Source organism: Silene latifolia, chromosome 5, assembly GCF_048544455.1.
Source record: "Silene latifolia isolate original U9 population chromosome 5, ASM4854445v1, whole genome shotgun sequence".
NCBI classification, from domain to species: Eukaryota; Viridiplantae; Streptophyta; class Magnoliopsida; order Caryophyllales; family Caryophyllaceae; genus Silene; species Silene latifolia.
Genome location: NC_133530.1, coordinates 6,647,207 through 6,666,780, shown reverse-complemented (window position 1 = coordinate 6,666,780; position 19,574 = coordinate 6,647,207). Strand labels below are relative to the sequence as shown.

The 19,574-nt window shown below is 36.3% G+C and overlaps 4 protein-coding genes across 4 annotated transcripts; 3 read left to right on the top strand and 1 right to left on the bottom strand.

The window, feature by feature from the left end:
* Positions 1-488: 488 nt before the first annotated feature.
* On the top strand, positions 489-4,809 carry LOC141655842 (non-functional NADPH-dependent codeinone reductase 2). The gene is made up of 5 exons (XM_074462868.1): positions 489-767; positions 1,393-1,568; positions 3,264-3,507; positions 3,794-3,973; positions 4,379-4,809. The coding sequence occupies exons 1-5, from the start codon at positions 648-650 to the stop codon at positions 4,604-4,606; spliced, it is 948 nt and encodes a 315-aa protein (XP_074318969.1). The 5' UTR covers positions 489-647; the 3' UTR covers positions 4,607-4,809.
* Positions 4,810-6,450: 1,641 nt separating this feature from the next.
* Positions 6,451-12,626, top strand: LOC141656545 (cellulose synthase-like protein D4). The gene is made up of 7 exons (XM_074463484.1): positions 6,451-6,990; positions 7,209-7,598; positions 8,390-9,194; positions 9,506-9,910; positions 10,156-10,490; positions 10,984-11,546; positions 12,013-12,626. Exons 1-7 carry the CDS (start codon positions 6,509-6,511, stop codon positions 12,411-12,413), a joined length of 3,381 nt encoding a protein of 1,126 aa, XP_074319585.1. The 5' UTR covers positions 6,451-6,508; the 3' UTR covers positions 12,414-12,626.
* A 3,401-nt stretch (positions 12,627-16,027) lies between these two features.
* On the top strand, positions 16,028-16,485 carry LOC141655841 (histone H4). The gene has a single exon (XM_074462867.1). It carries the CDS (start codon positions 16,052-16,054, stop codon positions 16,361-16,363), a length of 312 nt encoding a protein of 103 aa, XP_074318968.1. The 5' UTR covers positions 16,028-16,051; the 3' UTR covers positions 16,364-16,485.
* A 1,036-nt stretch (positions 16,486-17,521) lies between these two features.
* LOC141654736 (leucine-rich repeat receptor protein kinase HPCA1-like) lies at positions 17,522-18,693 on the bottom strand. The gene is made up of 4 exons (XM_074461853.1): positions 18,370-18,693; positions 18,204-18,275; positions 17,770-18,057; positions 17,522-17,582 (listed from the first exon to the last, which is right to left on the bottom strand). The coding sequence occupies exons 1-4, from the start codon at positions 18,501-18,503 to the stop codon at positions 17,522-17,524; spliced, it is 555 nt and encodes a 184-aa protein (XP_074317954.1). The 5' UTR covers positions 18,504-18,693.
* Positions 18,694-19,574: the final 881 nt, after the last annotated feature.

Below are 19,574 nucleotides of genomic sequence, written 5' to 3'. Positions count from 1 at the left end.
AGTCCAAATGAATAAGGTTTTACTCCAAACGTGAGGTTTATGGTTTGATTCTTATCCACGACATAGAGTGCTCATTTGAACCTAAAATACTTGTTTTTTTAATGTTAACATAAACTCATATATACTTTATGTAGTCTCAAAATATTGACAACTTAGTGCTGAATGGAGCTAAGCTGAACTGAATTTAGCCGAACTGAACCGAAATAAGCTTAATTGAATCAAAATTTGCTGAGATAATAAAAATTTTTGAAATAAGCTGAGCTGAACTGAACTAAACTGGGCTGAATATATAAGAGCTGAAATTAATTAAGATGAAAAGAACATAGCCTTAGCTGAAATGCTTATATTGAATTATTGATAATACATGATTACATACCAATTTGACTCGCTGATAACCGGGGTAATCTCTTTCGAGGACCGAGGACCCCGACCTATCATTAATTACTTGTAAGTTATAACAATCTTATTTTCAAGGTGATTCACGTCAATCACCCCCGATTCTATTAATTAATTATTACAAGTTTACAACCTATATATTAATAATCCTTATATGGAACGTACACTCACATCATATATATGCATACATATACACGAACAAATATAGCAAAGAAGAAATCATTAAAGAAAGAGAAAGATAGAGAGATAAGATGAAGAGCAATCAAGCAAGATTAAACACAGGAAGTGTTGTGCCTCTCCTTGGTCTAGGAACTTTCTCCATTTCTTACGACTTTCATCAAACCAATCTAGCCATTAAAATGGCTCTCAAGGTATCCCTTTTTCCTTGTTTTCTTACGTAAACCGAGGTTTGTGAGATGTCTTAACTTATAAAACGATCTTAAGCAATACCACCTGGTGTTCCTAATATCAAACTCCTTATACGTCCCAATTATTTGTTTTTCTTCTTTGATTAAAATACTTTTCACGAGTTTTTTTTTTTTTGGGTACGAATGAGGGGCAAAGCCCCGAAATTTAACTACTAGCTATTACACGAAGAATAGCTACCCCAAAAATGTCTTCCCTAAGGATGGAGCGTAGCTCGTTAGTCAGACTATCTAGATGAGTAGGAATAGTACTCGAATTCACTCCTCAATTAGCTAAGAAATCAGCAGTCTTGTTAGCTTCTCTGTATGTATGCCCGTAGCTAGTTTGACAATAAACTTCAAACTGTTGCTGACAAGTTGATCTTCATTAATAAGATTTACGCAAGGAGAATTATCCATATGAATAATCATCACCATGAACTACCCTACGTAAGAGTATTGTACGTCCAATAATTATTGTGTTAATTTAAAACTTAAAACCGTCTTATTCTGTAATTTGTGTTAAAAAATAAAATAAGATTGGACAAAATTTCTTGACAAGAGTTCATTTATACCAAAAAAAAAAATGCAGATGGGATATAGACATTTTGATACAGCAAAAATATATGGATCTGAATCAATTCTAGGGCAAGCTTTAATGGAGGCAATTAATGATGGCATGGTAAATAGAGATGAGTTATTTGTAACTTCTAAACTTTGGTCAAGTGATCACCATGATCCTGTTGCTGCTCTTCAACAATCACTCCGGTAAGCACTTTAAATTTTCTCGTTAAATTCTCGTGTAAGGCTTCCTTATTGCTCACCGTAAAGTAAAATAATATAATATGATTTTGTTTAATCAATAACAAGACTACCTACAATATTTAGTTTTGTTTATCGTAAAATATTTTTCATACGTGATACGAAATTTTAAGGCTAATCTTGTGAGTTGTGACGATAATACATTCATATTATGACCTGAAAATTATGATTGTAACAGATTGGAGTTAATCAATGAAAAATGAAATGACGCTACCGAGTGATACTCAAATTAGGATCCTAATCAATTTATTTAAAAAGAAGGTAAATTGGAGTAGTTAGAAATGACTCAATTCTCCATTGTTCCCACTAACTAAAGTAATTATGCATCATCACACGTGCAACACGAAAGCAATGATTATTTGATTATGTAGATCACTAAATGCTAAATTCCATGTGTTTGACTAATTTCAAAGTAAAACTCCCTCTATTTTTTAATATATGACGTTTTGTTTTTCCAAGGCGAGCCTTTAATTTTAATATTTACAAAAATATATTTGGTAAAAAATTATAAAAATTATACCATTAAATTTCTTATGAAAAACTCTTTCATATGAGTATACATATCACTATATTTAAGCATATAATTTGAGAGATATTGAAAAGAGAAGTGTGTGTCTCGAAATGTTGAGTATACATATCACTATATTTAAGCACATAATTTGAGAGATATTGAAGAGAGAAGTGTGTGTCTCGAAATGTGAGAAAGTCATATATAGAAAAATAGAGAGAGTACCTAACTTATTATTTAATGGATCATTATATGTTTAATCATCAGTTTTAAGTGTAAAACTGGTCAAATACTACTTTATAGATCTGGTAAAATCGACTCTTCCCGAATGTCCCGACTCGACAATACCCGAAATCAAGTTTCGAGCTTAATCCAAACCCGAATTAAACCGATCTGAATGATTATTGTTGCATACTACTTCCTCCGTCCCTATTATTTGTTGTCCTTTAGTTTTGGCACAAAGATCAAAGAAAGGGGAGGGGGTCAATTACTAAATGACAAGTGGAATGAATTGAGTGTAAATGATCAAATTACTCATCAAATTCATTCTTAAAATAAAAAGGATAACAAATGACTGAGACACCTCAAAATAGAAAAGGACAACAAATGACCGGGACAGAGGGAGTAATTATTATTCATAAATAATGACTTGATATTGACTCGAAAATTACCCGACCCTACTCAACCCAAAGTCTGCAAACCAAAATTGACCCGACCCACTTGACTCGTTTGCCAGGTCTACTACCTCATATAGGTAGTAGAGACAAGGGGGTTCCATGGTCAACTCCACCATGGAACCAAGACTATTATTGAAGATATCCTTAATTTGGTCCACAATTTCCATTGTATTTCTTTCTGTTTTGTCCTTAGAAACTGTAATATGATAGGTCATAGATTAGCTAAGGGAGCTATCCGTATGTAATATCTACTCGCTTTCCAATTGTCAAAAAAAAAAATCTATTTAACTCGTTTTATTGCTTAGCCGAATATGTCCATCTTAAACAAGAAATTATGAGATTTAGTAGATGTTTACCCACTTTACATTAGCATAATTGTTGTACCGGGGCTTTGCCCCTCTCATGCAACCAAAAAAAAAAAAAAACATTAGCATAATTGTTGAGTAAATTGGGCAGAAAAATGGGAATGGAGTACTTGGACTTGTACATGGTGCACTGGCCAGTAAGATTCAAGTCATGTGCTGAATATCCAGTGCCAAATGAAGAAGACTTTGAAGAATTGGACATGAAATCAACATGGGTTAATATGGAGAAATGCCTTGAATTAGGCCTTTGTAAAGCTATTGGTGTTAGCAATTTCTCCACCAAAAAACTTCAAAATCTCTTAGATTTTGCTTCCATCCCTCCTTCTGTTAATCAGGTTAGTACGATCGACCACAAATACTTGTCAGACACGGTCTCTCGCAATATTAATAAAGAGGCTATAAGGGTGAATTTGTTGATACCTGAATTTGAAATCAGGTCATAAGTAACACCCATAGTGACTTTATCAGCTATGCTAGCTGACATCTGCATATAGACCACAAAGACTCATGAGACATTGTCTCTCACAATGTTAATATATAAGATTCTATTTTTTCGTGCCCTTTGCTGTATTTTTCGTAACTCTTTTATTATAATCTAAGTGTTGTATCGAATGTGAATAGATTGAGATGCACCCAATGTGGAAGCAAAACAAGCTAAGAAAATTTTGCATGGAGCATAACATACACATTAGTGCATATATGCCCCTTGGAGGTCCTGGAAATATTTGGGGATCAACTTCGGTTATACAAGATCCCATTATACAATCTATTGCTCAGAAATACCAAGTAACTTCTGCTCAGGTATTACTCCCTTCGTCCCGATCATTTGTTTAATTTAATTTTTGTCACGAAAACGAAGGAAATAAGAGGGGACGTTTATTATCATAGTTATTGAATGTCAAGTGAACTATAATGGATATGGAATATCAAATTACCTACTTTATTAGAAATATTCCTAATATAGAAAGGTAAACAAATGAACGAGATACCTAAGAATAGAATAGGTAAACAAATAATAATTAACCGAGACAGAGGGAGTACAATATACAATAAAGTCACATAATTTCATAAATATATTATGATATCAGTAAGCTACTGGCCTCATGACTTCATCAGTTAAGCTAGCTGATATCTGCCATTTTACGCAGTTATTATTAGTAATATTTATGATTAGTTTATAACTTGTTTAATAATTTTGATATGAAGGTTGCTCTAAGATGGGGAATGCAAAAAGGAGCAAGTGTAATTGTAAAGAGCTTCAATGAAAATAGAATGAAAGAAAATTTTGGTGCTCTTGAGATCAAATTAGATGACCATGATATGATCAACATTGAAAAAATGGTGGAAAGAAAAATAATGAGAGGAGATCATCTTGTTAATAAAACTACGAGTCCATACAAGACCGTCGAAGATTTATGGGATAATGAAATTTGAGTCGAGAATTATTCGAACAAATAGATAACAACGCGAGTAGACGTGAAGTTAAGCCTAATGTTGATCGACTCATTACGATTAAACCTATGCCAGCCATGTATAATATGTCAAGTAATGTGTATAGTACATTAGTACCCGTTAAGATTTAATAAAGCGAAAATAATAAAAATTACCGCGGCAATTATTGTAATGTATAGTGTAAATTAACAATTATTTCTTTTTATAAACCACTTTTTTAAAATAACTCCCTTATGAAATTTTCAATAAATTACTCCCATAAACTGTTCTCAGTCAAAATTACACTCATTTGCACTTTCAGGTAGGGGTGAGCAAGTTTAGGTCCGGACCGGAAAAATGGACCGGACCGGACCATTTGGTCTGGACCAAACCCGGACCGAATTTTTTAGGTCCGGTCCTCGGTCCTCATTTTTTGAGTTTTCGGTCTCCGCGTCCGGTCCGGACCAAACCCGGATATTTTAGGTCTGGACCAAATGGACTGAATTTTATGTTTCTAAAGACTATCATTAGAATATTATAAACTAAATTACCATTTTATCTTCACAAGACATTATAAATTAATATTGAGTATTTTTTTCTTAAAAACAATCATCTAATTATTCATCGACATTTAATTTAGTGAAACTTAAATGTAATTATCATACACAAAATAGTGAAAAAATTAGTTCTAGGTCCATTTCGGTCTAAGACCGGACCGGACCGAATATTTCGGGTTTGGTCCGATCCAAGACCGAAAGTTTTAGGTCAGGTCTTCGGTCCACAAAAAGTTATTTTCGGTCTTCGGTCCGGTCCGGTTTGGTCCGGTCCGGTCCGGTCTTGGACCGATGCTCAGCCCTACTTTCAGGTGGAAAATCTTTTTTTTTTATGACTGTTTTGCCCCTATAAATTCGTCTTCTTCCCCATTTGTAAGACATGTGTTCTGGACAACCACCATCCCCATCTTTAATTGCGAACTCGGAATCGAAACCGAGTCAGCCATTCACCACCAACAACTCATCTCTCCATCATCTGCACCACCAATTCGCAGCAACTCAGGTGAAAACGTCAAGCCCCGACGCATGACAAGTCGACAACTTAGAGTCGCTAATTTTTTGCCACTCGACATCATCAATTATCATCACCAAAAAATAAAATTGTTCAACCCAGAAAAATTGAGGGTTTATTTCACCACCTTATCAATAGCAACCAAGGAGACATCAAAAGTACCGCCACCAAGATCAAAAACCAACACATTCTTTTTCCTTCCAGCAGCAATTTCGTCCTAAATTTAGGCTTTAAAACAGAAAATTTGAATTTTGACGGAATATGTCACCGGAATGTGAAAATAGGTGTAATTTTTGACGTGAGAACATTTTATTGGAGTAAATTATTAAAAAAATTTCATAAGGGAGTTATTTAGAAAAGTGGTTTATAGAAGGAAGTAATTGTTAATTTACTCTTAATGTATATGATGTACTATAAAGAAGTTGTTGTACACTTGTACGATCTTACACGAGACTAACTGATATGCTATGATACTTACGAAGAAGATACCAAATATACCATCACGTCTTCATGAGACGAAGTTTTTCAATTGTCGCGTTCATTTCAGTTAAATTGTTCGCTGTGTATATATAAATTGAACTTCGTTATTTCGATTTTTTCATTAACATGTCTAATTAATAGCCTTTCGATATAAGTCACATAACCATTGATAGTGCGTGAAAATAGAGAAAGCAAATCTAAATATAGATGAACATAAACCAATTCTTCTTCTTTGCAATTCTTTCATTTCCATTTTCATAGATTTCACCTAAAACATAAACAAAATAAACATTTTTTTTTTATATTTACGTTCAAAGTAAATTAATTTACTTAAAGCGTAGCATGGTTTGATTAGCCTTCATGTCATCAATGTCATCAGATCCGCCAAAAAAGGCAATGCGGAGCCAGGGGAGCTCCGGGAGTACTAGCTCCCAAACCACTCAAGCCTCGACTGGTGGCGGCGGTCAAGGAGTTAAGTTTGCGAGACGAACATCAAGTGGTAGGTACGTAGGTGTGTCTAGGGAAGACCTAGACATGTCAGGGGAATATTCAGGGGATTATATGAATTATACGGTCCATATTCCTCCTACGCCGGATAATCAACCTATGGAGCATTCATCTGTTGCGACAAAGGCCGAGGAACAATACGTGTCAAATTCGTTGTTCACCGGTGGGTTTAATAGTGTGACACGTGCGCATTTGATGGATAAGATGACGGATTCTGAGGCTAGCCAACAGGACAAGGATGCTAGACGTAGAGCCGGGTTTTGTCAAATGCCGGTTTGTGATGGTAAGGCTATGGTTGATAATAGAGGCAATCCTATGTATCCTTGTGAATGCAGGTACGTAAAACCGTCTCACACAAAAATTACTTGAATGTCGTTTTGTTTTGAAATGTTGGCTGATAAATGTAATTAAATGTGATGGCCTTATCGAGGTTTCACCCTCACACATACATCCTTTATTGAAGGGTCCCCACTTATTGCATGTGAGAGAGTGGCGCTGAGATTAAGTGTCATCTGGTGGCGCCAACTCATTTTCCTTCGTCTAAACAATGCAGATTTAGGATATGCAATGACTGTTTCATAGATGCTCAAAAGGGAATCGGGTTGTGCCCCGGATGTAAGGAACCATACAGGTTAGGAGATTACGACGATGAGCCACCCGATTTCTCGGGTGGGGCGCTACCATTGGCAGCACCGAACAAAGAGAATGGAGACCGACGTATGACAAGTCAGAAGAAAACCGGCGATTTTGACCATAACAAATGGTTGTTCAATGAGACTCAAGGAACTTATGGACACGGCACGGCGTATTGGCCTCCTGAAGACTCTGTTGACGGAGGCGCGGGTGGTGGCATGGGTAGTGGCATGCTTGATGCTACTGATAAGCCCTTTAAGCCTCTTAGCAGAATTGTTCCTATTCCTAGTGGCATTATTAGCCCTTACAGGTTCGAATCATTTTACATTTGTGTCGGGTCATTTTGAATTTAGGTATGTTTATGTTTCGAGTCACGACATTACTAGCCTTACCTATCGATTGACCATCATATTAAGGTCGTCGAGTTTGTTTTAAGTCATATTCGGATTCATCTCTACGACTCACACCGTGTTTTGTTCTAGTCGATAGATAAAACCGCATATCTATATACTATAAAAGAATAGAAGAAGCTTTAAGTTTTCCCGCCTCAAGCACATTTCCTATTTTGATAAAATATCTTATTTACTTTTCTATTTTAATATAATTTCTTATTTAAAATTTGTCTCTAAGATTTTTGTGATAAAAAAATTCGTTCTATATATGCTAAATCGTAACTAAAAGATATGCTAATAAAAATATTTATGAACAATTTCATTAATTTTGTTTAAAAATATATACATTTCACATTACTCAATTTTTTTATTAGTTTTATACTCCGTAGTTCAATTTTTTTTTTTTTTCTAAAAATAAAAACTCTATAAATACCACATATTCATTGCGCGGGATCTAAACTAGTTTTATACTAATAGTAACGACTATGAAACTTATATAAATAATCGAAAAATTTCCAATTGTTACCAAACTGTTGCAATGTTTCGAAAATTTAGGTTTATCTACCTGTAACATAATATAAAATGTTGGAATTTAGTTGCGGAATATAGTGAGCCCGATATTCTCAACATAGATGGATGATTTGATTTTATTTATATGTTGAATGTGTACGATATTACATGATACGGGTTAAATCTCGTTTTGTTTCAGGCTACTAATCGTGGTGCGGCTAGTGTTTTTGTGTTTGTTCTTAGTATGGAGAGTACAACATCCAAATGAAGATGCTGTTTGGCTATGGCTAATTTCTATAGTATGTGAAATTTGGTTTGCATTCTCATGGCTTCTCGACATTATTCCGAAAATTTGTCCTATAAACCGGTCCACAGACCTTGACGCGCTACGAGAAAAGTTCGAACTCCCCTCCCCTTCGAACCCAACCGGCCGGTCTGATTTACCCGGGATTGACCTTTTTGTATCGACGGCCGACCCGGAGAAAGAACCGCCCCTTGTAACGGCTAACACTATACTTTCAATCTTGTCTGTTGATTACCCTGTTGAGAAGATTGCTTGTTACGTGTCGGACGATGGAGGGGCCCTCTTGACCTTTGAAGCAATGGCTGAGGCTGCTAGTTTTGCGGAGTTGTGGGTCCCATTTTGTAAGAAGCATGATATTGAACCGAGAAACCCGGAGACGTATTTTTGTTTGAAGGGTGACCCGACCAAGAATAAACTTAAACCCGATTTTGTTAAGGATAGGAGGAAAGTTAAGAGGGAGTATGAAGAATTTAAGGTTCGGATAAATGGGTTACCTGATTCTATTAGGAGACGGTCCGATGCATTTAATGCGAGAGAGGAAATGAAGATGATCAAACAAATGAGAGATAAGGGAGCGGAACGACCTGAACCTATTCGGATCCAAAAGGCTACTTGGATGGCGGATGGGACTCATTGGCCCGGTACTTGGGTTGTCCCTTCTACTGACCATGCTAGGGGTGACCATGCCGGTATTCTTCAGGTATGCCTATCATTTTTGAGTTCGATTCACTACATTTTTCAAAATATGTGACGGGATATTGAGAAATCTTTCAAACATTCATCATCAACTGACGATAATTAGTAAAACATAAGACAGTATTCCTTCTGTTCCAGTGATATGTTTACCCTTCCTTGGACACTTCCTTTATTTCCCTAAGGAAGTGTAAACATATCACTGGAACCTTATGTTTACACTTCCTTTATTTCCTGAAATAAAGGAATTGTAAACATATCATATATTGTGATTTCTGAACGAAATGTTACGTTGTGAACGGAATAACAACATTGCAGGTTATGTTGAAGCCGCCACCTCCTGACGCAGTAATGGGATCACCAGATAGCAAACTTTTAGATTTTGAGGACACAGACGTACGCCTCCCTATGTTCGTATACATGTCACGTGAGAAGCGGCCTGGCTACGATCATAACAAGAAGGCGGGAGCTATGAATGCGTTGGTACGAACGTCTGCTATACTGTCGAATGGACCGTTCATGCTCAACCTCGACTGTGATCACTACTTTTACAATTGTAAGGCCATTCGAGAAGGAATGTGCTTTATGCTGGATCGAGGAGGTGAAGATATTTGCTACATTCAATTCCCTCAACGGTTTGAAGGTATCGATCCTTCTGATCGATATGCCAATCGTAACAATGTGTTTTTCGATGGCAATATGCGTGCTCTTGATGGCCTTCAGGTTTGAACTTTCACCTCACTATATTTTAACAAGTATGATTATTGTGAAGAAACCCAAAGTTCCATGTGAGGGTTGTCCCACATTGACAAAAGAGGAGAAAAATTAACTGGTTTTAGAGTGGAACCCTCTTGGATTTGTATTGTGTACTCTTACTACTCCGTTTGGGTGGGGCCCAGACCCGTTGTTAAATTTAACTATTATACAATGTGAGGTATTGATCTAGTGGCTGTAATTGATCAACACAGGGTCCGGTTTACGTGGGCACGGGTACAATGTTCAGGCGGTTTGCGTTATATGGGTTCGACCCACCAAATCCAGATAAAACAATCATCAAGGATTCGGAGACCCAAGCATTAAAACCGACAGACTTTGATCCGGAGTTGGATGTGAATCTTCTGCCTAAAAGGTTTGGAAACTCAACAATGTTGGCAGAGTCAATTCCAATAGCTGAGTATCAAGGACGTCCTTTGGCTGATCACGCTGCGGTTAAGTATGGACGGCCTCCAGGTATTCTTAGGGTCCCTCGCGAGCCACTTGATTCTACCATCGTCTCTGAAGCTGTCTCGGTTATCTCTTGCTGGTACGCCTCTTCATTTTCGTCAAACCCTAACAAAAAGTTTGCTGCAGCCTGCAGCTATATCGGTTATCTCTTGCTGGGGCCGATGTACTCCCTCTGTCCCGGTTATTTGTTGTCCCTTTCCATTTTTGGGTGTCTCGGTTAATTGTTGTCCTTTCTATTTTAAGAATGAACTTGATGAGCAATTTGATCATTCACACTTAATTTGTTCCACTTGTCATTTAGTCATTGACCCCAATGGCGGAGCCAGGATTTGAACTTAGGGGGCGAAAAATTTTAGGGAGGGCGAACGACTAATTCTATAAGGTGCACTCGAAAAAATTTCGAAAAATTTAACTAAAACTTCGAAATTTTCATCTGCCAGGGGGCGACTGCCCCTGCTGGCCCCCTCCTCTTTCCTTGGTCTTGTGCCAAAAAATAAAGGACAACAATTGACCAGGACGGAGGGAGTATTATTTATGTTTCGGTATTACTGAATGGTCTCATATGTCGACAGGTACGAGGACAAGACAGAATGGGGAGACAGAGTTGGATGGATTTACGGCTCAGTGACAGAAGATGTGGTGACAGGATACAGAATGCACAACAGAGGATGGCGGTCCGTCTACTGCATCACAAAGCGAGACGCCTTTAGGGGGTCCGCTCCAATCAACCTTACAGACCGACTTCACCAAGTGCTACGATGGGCGACAGGGTCAGTCGAGATCTTCTTCTCACGAAACAACGCCTTTTTAGCCTCACGTCGCCTTATGCTCCTACAAAGATTGGCCTACATCAATGTCGGCATTTACCCTTTCACCTCGATTTTTCTCATCATGTACTGTTTTCTTCCGGCTTTGTCTCTATTCTCCGGACAGTTCATCGTCCAAAACGTAACCATCACTTTCTTAGTCTATCTTTTGATAATGACAATCTGCTTGATATTGTTGGCCATCTTGGAAGTCAAATGGTCTGGTATCGAGTTAGAGGAATGGTGGAGAAATGAACAGTTTTGGCTCATTTCCGGTACTAGCTCTCACCTTGCTGCCGTTGTTCAAGGTCTTCTTAAAGTCATTGCAGGTATTTTTCACTTTTACTTTTTATCGAGATGGTTAATCTAAATTTGGTAAACAGGTAATTCGGATTGGGTCATTTTTAGGTCGATAATGACAAGTTATGCGCGATCATATTCAGTTCAATGGTAACAAGTTTTATTTCTCGAGTCTTAGAATTGTGCATTTTTTGCAATTCATTGTACAGTGTAGAATCTGAGCTTTGTGATAAAGTATTCGAGTTTTATGTTAAAGAATATGAGCTTTATTAGAAAGTATTGAGCTTATCCATTTACACATTAAAAACATGAACTTTGAATTAGCTCAGAAAGAATACATATAAGCTCGGATTCTTATACCTTGGTTGTACAATGCTTATGGTACAACTGGATGTATAATCGTATTTGTGCATTTTTTGTTATGACAATTGTAATTTCAAATTGGTCATTTCGGGTTGTTTTTGAGTTATTTTGGGTTCGTGATTTTATGTGTAGGTATCGAAATCTCGTTCACATTGACGTCAAAATCATCAGCAGAAGACGAGGATGATATATTCGCAGAGTTATACCTAGTAAAGTGGTCATCTCTAATGCTCCCGCCAATAGTAATCGCAATGGTGAACATCATAGCGGTTGCCTATGCATTCGCTAAGACGGTATACAGCACAGTCCCGGCATGGAGCAAGTTCATAGGGGGTGCCTTCTTTAGTTTTTGGGTATTGTGCCATTTGTACCCTTTTGCTAAAGGATTAATGGGAAGAAGAAGGAAGACACCTACCATAGTGTTTGTTTGGTCTGGCCTAATTGCAATCACTATTTCTTTGCTTTATATTGCTATTAATCCTATACAACCTTCAACAGCAACTACTGGTGGATCCGGGTTCACCTTTCCTTAATATACGTAACTAGTACAGATCCCGTGTAACTACATATGTTGTCACTCGGTGGTTAATGGTTATTACATGTAATTGTAGTCATAGACAATTAGATTTAGGATTTGCTTGGTTATTTATTGTACGAGTGCTAATCGGAAATAGGAAAATCCCTATTCCACCTTTTAATTTCGAATATAATTTTCAATTTAAGGTAAAGCGGAAAAATTTGAGACTTGATTGTTCAATTAATATGTTAATTTAATATATTCAGGATAAATATTACTGTAGATTGATTCAGCAATAATGTTTATTTAATACGTTTGATCATAAATTATTATGTGTCATGTACTCATGTACCATCAGCTACGATGTATTTACCGGTTGACGACAATCTCAGCGTCACCCGGTGGCGCCCCTCTTTTTACACTCAATCCAAACAAGCCCTAGAAAAAACTCTACATTCTTTAAAATCACAATAATTTCATATATTGAAAAATAATTAACGACAAATAAGATTTTAACATTGTTTGAAAGATCGTGAAAAGTAAAAAGAATCAATAAATTTAGTTTGTGACATCTTAGGAGAGCCAACGCCGACCCCTACAAAGCAGTAGTCAAGGGACTGGAAACAAATCATAAACAAAAACAACTCCTCGGTCCAGTCCCAAAAAGGTAGGCACAGTCCGCCGCATGCGATTCCCAACAAAGCCTCTACATAAGGCTTCCTTGACCCATTAATGATAGTGTAAGGTACGAGGATTTATATAAACACATAAAACTCTCTTTTGCTCACCAATGTGGGATAATTAGACAAAATGGAAATGGCTCAAGAATCCCCTATTTCCAACCGTTACTCTCTCTTCTTGTTTTAGTGACGCATTGATGGTACTAGAGAAAAAGGATTGTACATCACATGTACTACATCATACTTAATGACTTTTTGAGTTTTTGTGTATTTCTTTCGAGTACTATAGAGTTTATAAATTACATTTTAGTTTTATGATGTCAAAAATTAAATTTTTTTGAGCTTATATGTAATTTTTTTGAGTTATAATGTAACTTTTTGAGATTAAAGTTTAAGTAAATAAACTTAAAAACTTTATAATAAAACTCAAAAATTTTAGATTAAAACTCAAAGACTTTATCTTAATGCTCAAAAACTATACCATCTGATGTACTACATCAGATATATAATCCACTTACTGATAATACTATGGTAGTATGTGGAGACTAGAGTAGACATGAACGAGAGAAATGAAGTATAAGGGTTAATTAGGACACTAGAAAATATTTATATGCTTTATTTAAAAAAAAAAGAGTGGATGATAAATTACTCTCGTTAAATCAAAAAAAAAAAAGTAAATGAAACATTTGCAAAATATATAAGAAAATATAACTCAGGTGTCGTTTGGTTGGGGCATAGAGGAGTTTCTCATGAATTTGACGATTTATGTGATTTGCTTAGATCATTAGCAATAGATGAATCTCCAATAGATTTGTTCTCATGCCACATAAACTAGTATACAAACTTATCTACCTACAAACCTCATCCCAACAATAAATAAACATCTTCAAGGTTCATCACATGACCCACCATACTATTTTTTCTCTCACATTATCTCTCCGCAAACCTGGATATTATATGGTAACCCCTCTCATCCATGAACCTCAACACCCATGTCCAACAATAGAGAGTTTGTAGACAAACCTCTAAATAATTGACACATCATCCTACAAACCTATTGACAAACCTCTATTGCTAATGCCCTTAAAAAATTGCTCGATTGGCATATGATAACCGTATTCATGCGGGAGTTTGCAATTAACTAGGAATATTTATAGTTAATTTCTTTCATATTACTATATAAGTATAACCTAAATATCATTCATATATTAATAATGTTTTTCTAGACAATTTGCTTATTAAAAAAAAAACAAGTCGAGAAAATCGAGGGCCATGTTAGACCGCGCGACCCACGAGTTTCCACTTACTGATAGTGATAGATAAATAAAGTCTCCTCTCACTTTTTCAGTAATTAATTTGAGAAGTTATTAAAAGTTTTTTATTTTAACAAAAAAGGTCCAATTTTTAATTAAAAAACAGGTTTTCATCAAACATGCGTCCTACAAATGAACAGTCTAAATAAAGAATTAATCAAAGGAATACTCCATGAAATATGGAAAAAAATAAGTCGATACTTACATTTCTCAGGTTATATTCATTTGATTTTTTCTTTGTTTAGACCCTTTAATACGTGCTATTAGAACACGCGTTAAGAAAATCGTTACAAAAATTGCTTAAAGAAATCGAGTCATCACTCATCAGTCATTAGTTTATTTCCATTCAACTCCACTTTGCAAGTATTCCTTTTTCGTCTATTCAACTCCACTTTACATGTTTTCTTATTTGGCTAAGAAAATGATCATTCTATGATTCTATCCTTATTAAAAATTTATATTTACAAAAAATGTCATTCATATCCCACAATAATCAACCATAAAACCCCACATTTATATATATACTCCCTCCAATCCTCTATTTTCTTCCTCTTTACTTTGGGCACAAAAATTAAGAAATGGAGTATTATATTGATAAAAAGTTGGGTGGGGTTTGGTAATAGGAGAGATGGATGAATAATTAAGAGTTAAATAATGAATTGTGGGCCACAAATATTAAAGTAAGAAATAAAATAGGATTAAAAGAGTTGGGTGGGTGGGGTAATAGGAGAGAGGTATGAATAAAATAAGAGTAAAAAGTTACCAAAAATAGAAAGAGAAAGAAAACCTGAATAACCGTTTTAGGAAATAGGGAAGAATATGACGAATTGGAGGGAGTATATTTTTTAATATTTTTAACCCCTTCATTCTCTTTCCCTATGTATTTTTAATAGTTTTTTTAATCCGCTCTTTAATATCCGTGCAAAAAGTAAACTTATAAGGTGGAGTTGAATGGAAGGAGTAACTCTGGCAAATACTCAGTGGTGGAGCTAGGGGGGCTAGCAGAGGCGGTCGCCCCCCTGGCGGATGCAATTTTCGAAGTTTTTAGTTAAATTTTTCGAAATTTTTTTGAGTGTACCTTATGAAATTAGTCGTTCGCCCCCCCTAAGTTGAAATCCTGGCTCCGCCACTGCAAATACTCCCTCCATTCAACTCCACTTTGCATGTTTCTCTTTTACACACTATTCACAAACGGACATTCAACCTCAATTTTCTCTCGAAACATAAGTTAAAATATATTCATGTGTGATCTTATTTGATTCGTCTTTAAGAGTATATTCAACTTTTATAATTTTTGCAAATACGTAGCTAAAGATATTTACCGCATAAAACTCGCATTGACAAACGTGATAAAGCAAACAAGTAAAATGAAGTTGAATGGAGGGACTTACCATTCAAACAACGCAAAGAGATCCATCCAAAAACCCGATCTCAAAACAAAACAAAATCTAATCTCATCCGCACATCTACACAAATCAACGATTCCCAGTCCTCCAAAACCTCACACACGGATCGCAATCTCTCACCGTCAGATCAAAACCCCAATCCTACGGCTCAAATCAAAACCCACACACTTCCCCCGCCAATATAAATACCACAAAACCCAACCCCTCAAAATCACACATTTTCACACTCAACTCAAATTCAAATTTCCCCAAAAAATGTCAGGGCGCGGCAAGGGAGGAAAGGGTCTAGGAAAGGGCGGAGCGAAGCGACATCGGAAAGTCCTCCGTGATAACATCCAGGGTATCACGAAACCGGCTATCCGTCGTCTTGCTAGGCGTGGTGGTGTTAAGAGGATTAGCGGACTTATCTATGAAGAAACCCGTGGCGTGCTCAAGATCTTTCTCGAGAATGTGATTCGTGATGCTGTTACTTACACTGAGCATGCGAGGCGGAAGACGGTTACTGCTATGGATGTTGTTTATGCTCTCAAGAGGCAGGGAAGGACTCTCTATGGTTTCGGAGGTTGATTTTAGGGTTTCAGGGTTTTTACTTCTCTTGTGTAAATTGTTTTCGATTTCTCGCTTGATTTTCGTTGTAATGTGGCATTTGGTTACTTCGGAATATCAATTTAAATGTTAATTTACTCAAATGTTGGTTGTTATTTTGCTTTCTTGATTAATTTGTTGAGATATGAATTGAAATGTTCAATTTTAAAGATGTTTGTTATCGCGCATTGATGATTATTAAATTTAAAATTGTGTTTGCTGCTGTTGTTTTCAGTTAATTCACATTTTTAGGTTTATAATTAATCAACAATGGTAGCTGTATAAGGCGGTCTCATAATTGTGTTATTGTCTAACTGCCTATTGTTTCATGCGATGACTCTTATAAGAGTACAGAGTACTCCGTAGTTACTAAGGTTCTGTGTACTTATTTTGGTAATTGAAAGGCGGTTTTACAATTAGTTATTAATGTAAAATCACGACTTTTCAGCTCGAGTCTGTTGAATACACTATAAACTGAAGTAGTATAGATTTTATGAATCATGTTCTTCCATCGACAAGTGACAACTTTGGAGTACTTATAGATCTCGATCAAATATTCAGCAACTCCGACTCAGAAAGGAAGTTTCTAGGCATATTTGTAGCGATTTGCTGGATCAATGCTAAGAATGATCTTACATGACACTAGAACTCGAAACTACAGGGGCAAAATAATTTTACCAAGGTTTTAGACAGTTTATCTCTCTCCCAGATCTGAGCAACATTATGATCTATGGCCAATTGGCCTTTGAATGAAAAGATGGACAGTCTGTTTTGATGAATAATGGAACAATTGTTTCGTCACACAACAAATGTACATCAAACATTATGATGTATTTGTAGCGATTTGCTGGATCAATTGTTGGTGATCTTTTTCAGAACTTCAAAAGAGAACAACCTCGATCCTGTTACCTGTAAACTGCTAGTGGTGCTTCCCGGTGACATCCAGTTGGCAGATGATGCAAGTTCTAGAAGTTCAAAAGATAAATAACGGAACAATGTCATGAAACTAAAATGATATGGTTAAACTAACTACACGGTGGACTGTACAGTGCTTGTACTAGAGGGTCTCACATACGAGACCAACTCAAATACTCATGTATTCCTTCCGTATTTGATTACATGATTGATGGGTTAGTCTGTCTATGTGTGAGGCCATCTCAAATAAGTTTTTGTGCCAGTAAATTGATTATTATCCAAAAGCCTGTCATTGAAACATATTTGTCGAAGGTTACATAACAGGAACAAGTCACTTCGATAAACAGCTGGTGCAAATTATCAAGCATCTAGTGAGTTTGTTCCACAGGTCGATATGATGACATGCATGAAACAAACTAGAAGAATGTTACTAGGAAATATATATATCTTTGCAATATTTTCATGGTACTTACAAATGAATCAATGTCATATTTTCGTTGAATAGCTGAGGCGGAATTGTACCAGAGAGTTGATTCTTTCCGAAGTGGCTAAGCATCAACCAAGCAAAACAAACAAGAGTATTAGACATACAAATGCTTGGTGTTAAGTTGTTAACTAGCATGTCCAAACCAGGCGTTGTCCCATTGGAGACAGGGATTGTTCCGCTAATCTTGTTGTCAGCGATATCAAACCAATAAAGCTTTGAAAGATTCCCTATCGTATTTGGTATGCTCCCACTGAATTTATTGGAATTCAATGATCTGCAGTAAAGACTTTTCATATCAATTGAACAAGAGCATAGGACTCAGGTAAATAAAACACAAGCCGAGATTATTCGTGGAGCAAATAGTTTTCCCACATAAACTTTATATATACGTATAAAATTCGCAGAATAAAAGTTTCTTACAAGAAGATCAGGTTTGTGAGAGATCCAACAGCATCAGGAAGTTCTCCACTAAAACTGCAGCCGATCAAGATCCTAAAGTACAAGGGACACAGATTAAATTTAAGCGAATACGTTTGAGATCCCAAATTGATGAATGACATTACAATCAGAAGATAATAGTTCTTACAGGCTAGTTAGCTTAGTTAATTTCCCGATTGCAGGCAGAAGAGTCCCTGTCATTCCCTTGTTATAGGACAGGTGATATACTGAGCTGCAGCTGTCGAAATTTAATCTGATGCGCCAAAACCGGAGTACCTGCATTTGGTCTAATATAGCATTTCTCAACTCTGTTCAGCATTCCAGTACAATACTCATTACAGTAGTAACTTGAGCTGTACACAACGTACGACATAGCCAATAGTCTTTGCAGTCGAATGTGCTTAACAAGTACTGTATTATTAAAACTCTGTTCCTTAGATTACAGCTTAGATGATCTTGAAGAACAAATATATATATATATATATATATATATATATATATATATATATATATATATATATATATATAAACAAATATATATATACTCGCTCTATAGTCTATACACTCCATTTAAGAGATTAACAATTTAAGTACAAGGAAACCAACCGCTCATTCATTGAAACACGGTATACACAGATGGATTTTACTAAAAACTGATAACAAATGATCATCTATTTCTATTACAAGTATTAATCAATCATCTCCTCATGTTTCCGCTTTCTTAATACATCAGATAACCTGAACACCTGCAATTTAGCACAGTTCATAGCTTACAACCTTACACCCTCTTCAAGCCGAATTTCATCCGAAACATTAGGCTAATTCTAATGTAATGTCCTTTTCAACCAGACCAACTGAAAAACCAGCTGCAATCCTGACAATGTAGCCAATCTTACCAATCTTTCAAATATCATCGATTTCTTAAACATTCAGCTGTCATTCCTGCAATTTAAGCATTCTTTTAGGCTCTATTTGGTAAAATAACTGAAAAGATAGCTGAAAACTGAAAAGCTAACTGAAACCCGAAAAGTTAGCTTTCAGGTAGCACCTGACCGAAATGTCTTGCCAAACGGAGCCATAATCCACCCGACACTCAAATTCACCAACGAGGATACCCATTTGATTGATTATTATTATTATTAGGAGGCCTATAATACCCCCAATGCGCATCCCCATACCGAGGTGGCGGATATACAGCAGATGGTGGCGGCGGATATATAGCAGGCGGTGGTGGACCCCATTGATTCCCCCGAGGCGGCGGATAAACAGGACCAGTTACCAATGCAGAACTACAAGCACTCCATTCCTCCAAATCAATTCTCGGGTATTCAATTCTTGAAGAATGCTCAACAA

Excerpts from the sequence above, each read along its gene's own strand:
- LOC141655842 (XM_074462868.1), top strand. The coding sequence starts at position 648 with ATGAAGAGCAATCAAGCAAGATTAAACACAGGAAGTGTTGTGCCTCTC. Across the intron at positions 768-1,392 it reads CCATTAAAATGGCTCTCAAG|ATGGGATATAGACATTTTGA; the intron begins GTATCCCTTTTT and ends AAAAAAATGCAG. Across the intron at positions 3,508-3,793 it reads TCCCTCCTTCTGTTAATCAG|ATTGAGATGCACCCAATGTG; the intron begins GTTAGTACGATC and ends GAATGTGAATAG.
- LOC141656545 (XM_074463484.1), top strand. The coding sequence starts at position 6,509 with ATGTCATCAATGTCATCAGATCCGCCAAAAAAGGCAATGCGGAGCCAG. Across the intron at positions 7,599-8,389 it reads GGCATTATTAGCCCTTACAG|GCTACTAATCGTGGTGCGGC; the intron begins GTTCGAATCATT and ends GTTTTGTTTCAG. Across the intron at positions 9,195-9,505 it reads ACCATGCCGGTATTCTTCAG|GTTATGTTGAAGCCGCCACC; the intron begins GTATGCCTATCA and ends ACAACATTGCAG.
- LOC141655841 (XM_074462867.1), top strand. The coding sequence starts at position 16,052 with ATGTCAGGGCGCGGCAAGGGAGGAAAGGGTCTAGGAAAGGGCGGAGCG.
- LOC141654736 (XM_074461853.1), bottom strand. The coding sequence starts at position 18,503 with ATGCAGGTACTCCGGTTTTGGCGCATCAGATTAAATTTCGACAGCTGC. Across the intron at positions 18,276-18,369 it reads TTAACTAAGCTAACTAGCCT|GATCTTGATCGGCTGCAGTT; the intron begins GTAAGAACTATT and ends CTTGTACTTTAG. Across the intron at positions 17,583-17,769 it reads AATATGACATTGATTCATTT|GCTTTTGGATAATAATCAAT; the intron begins GTAAGTACCATG and ends TTTCAATGACAG.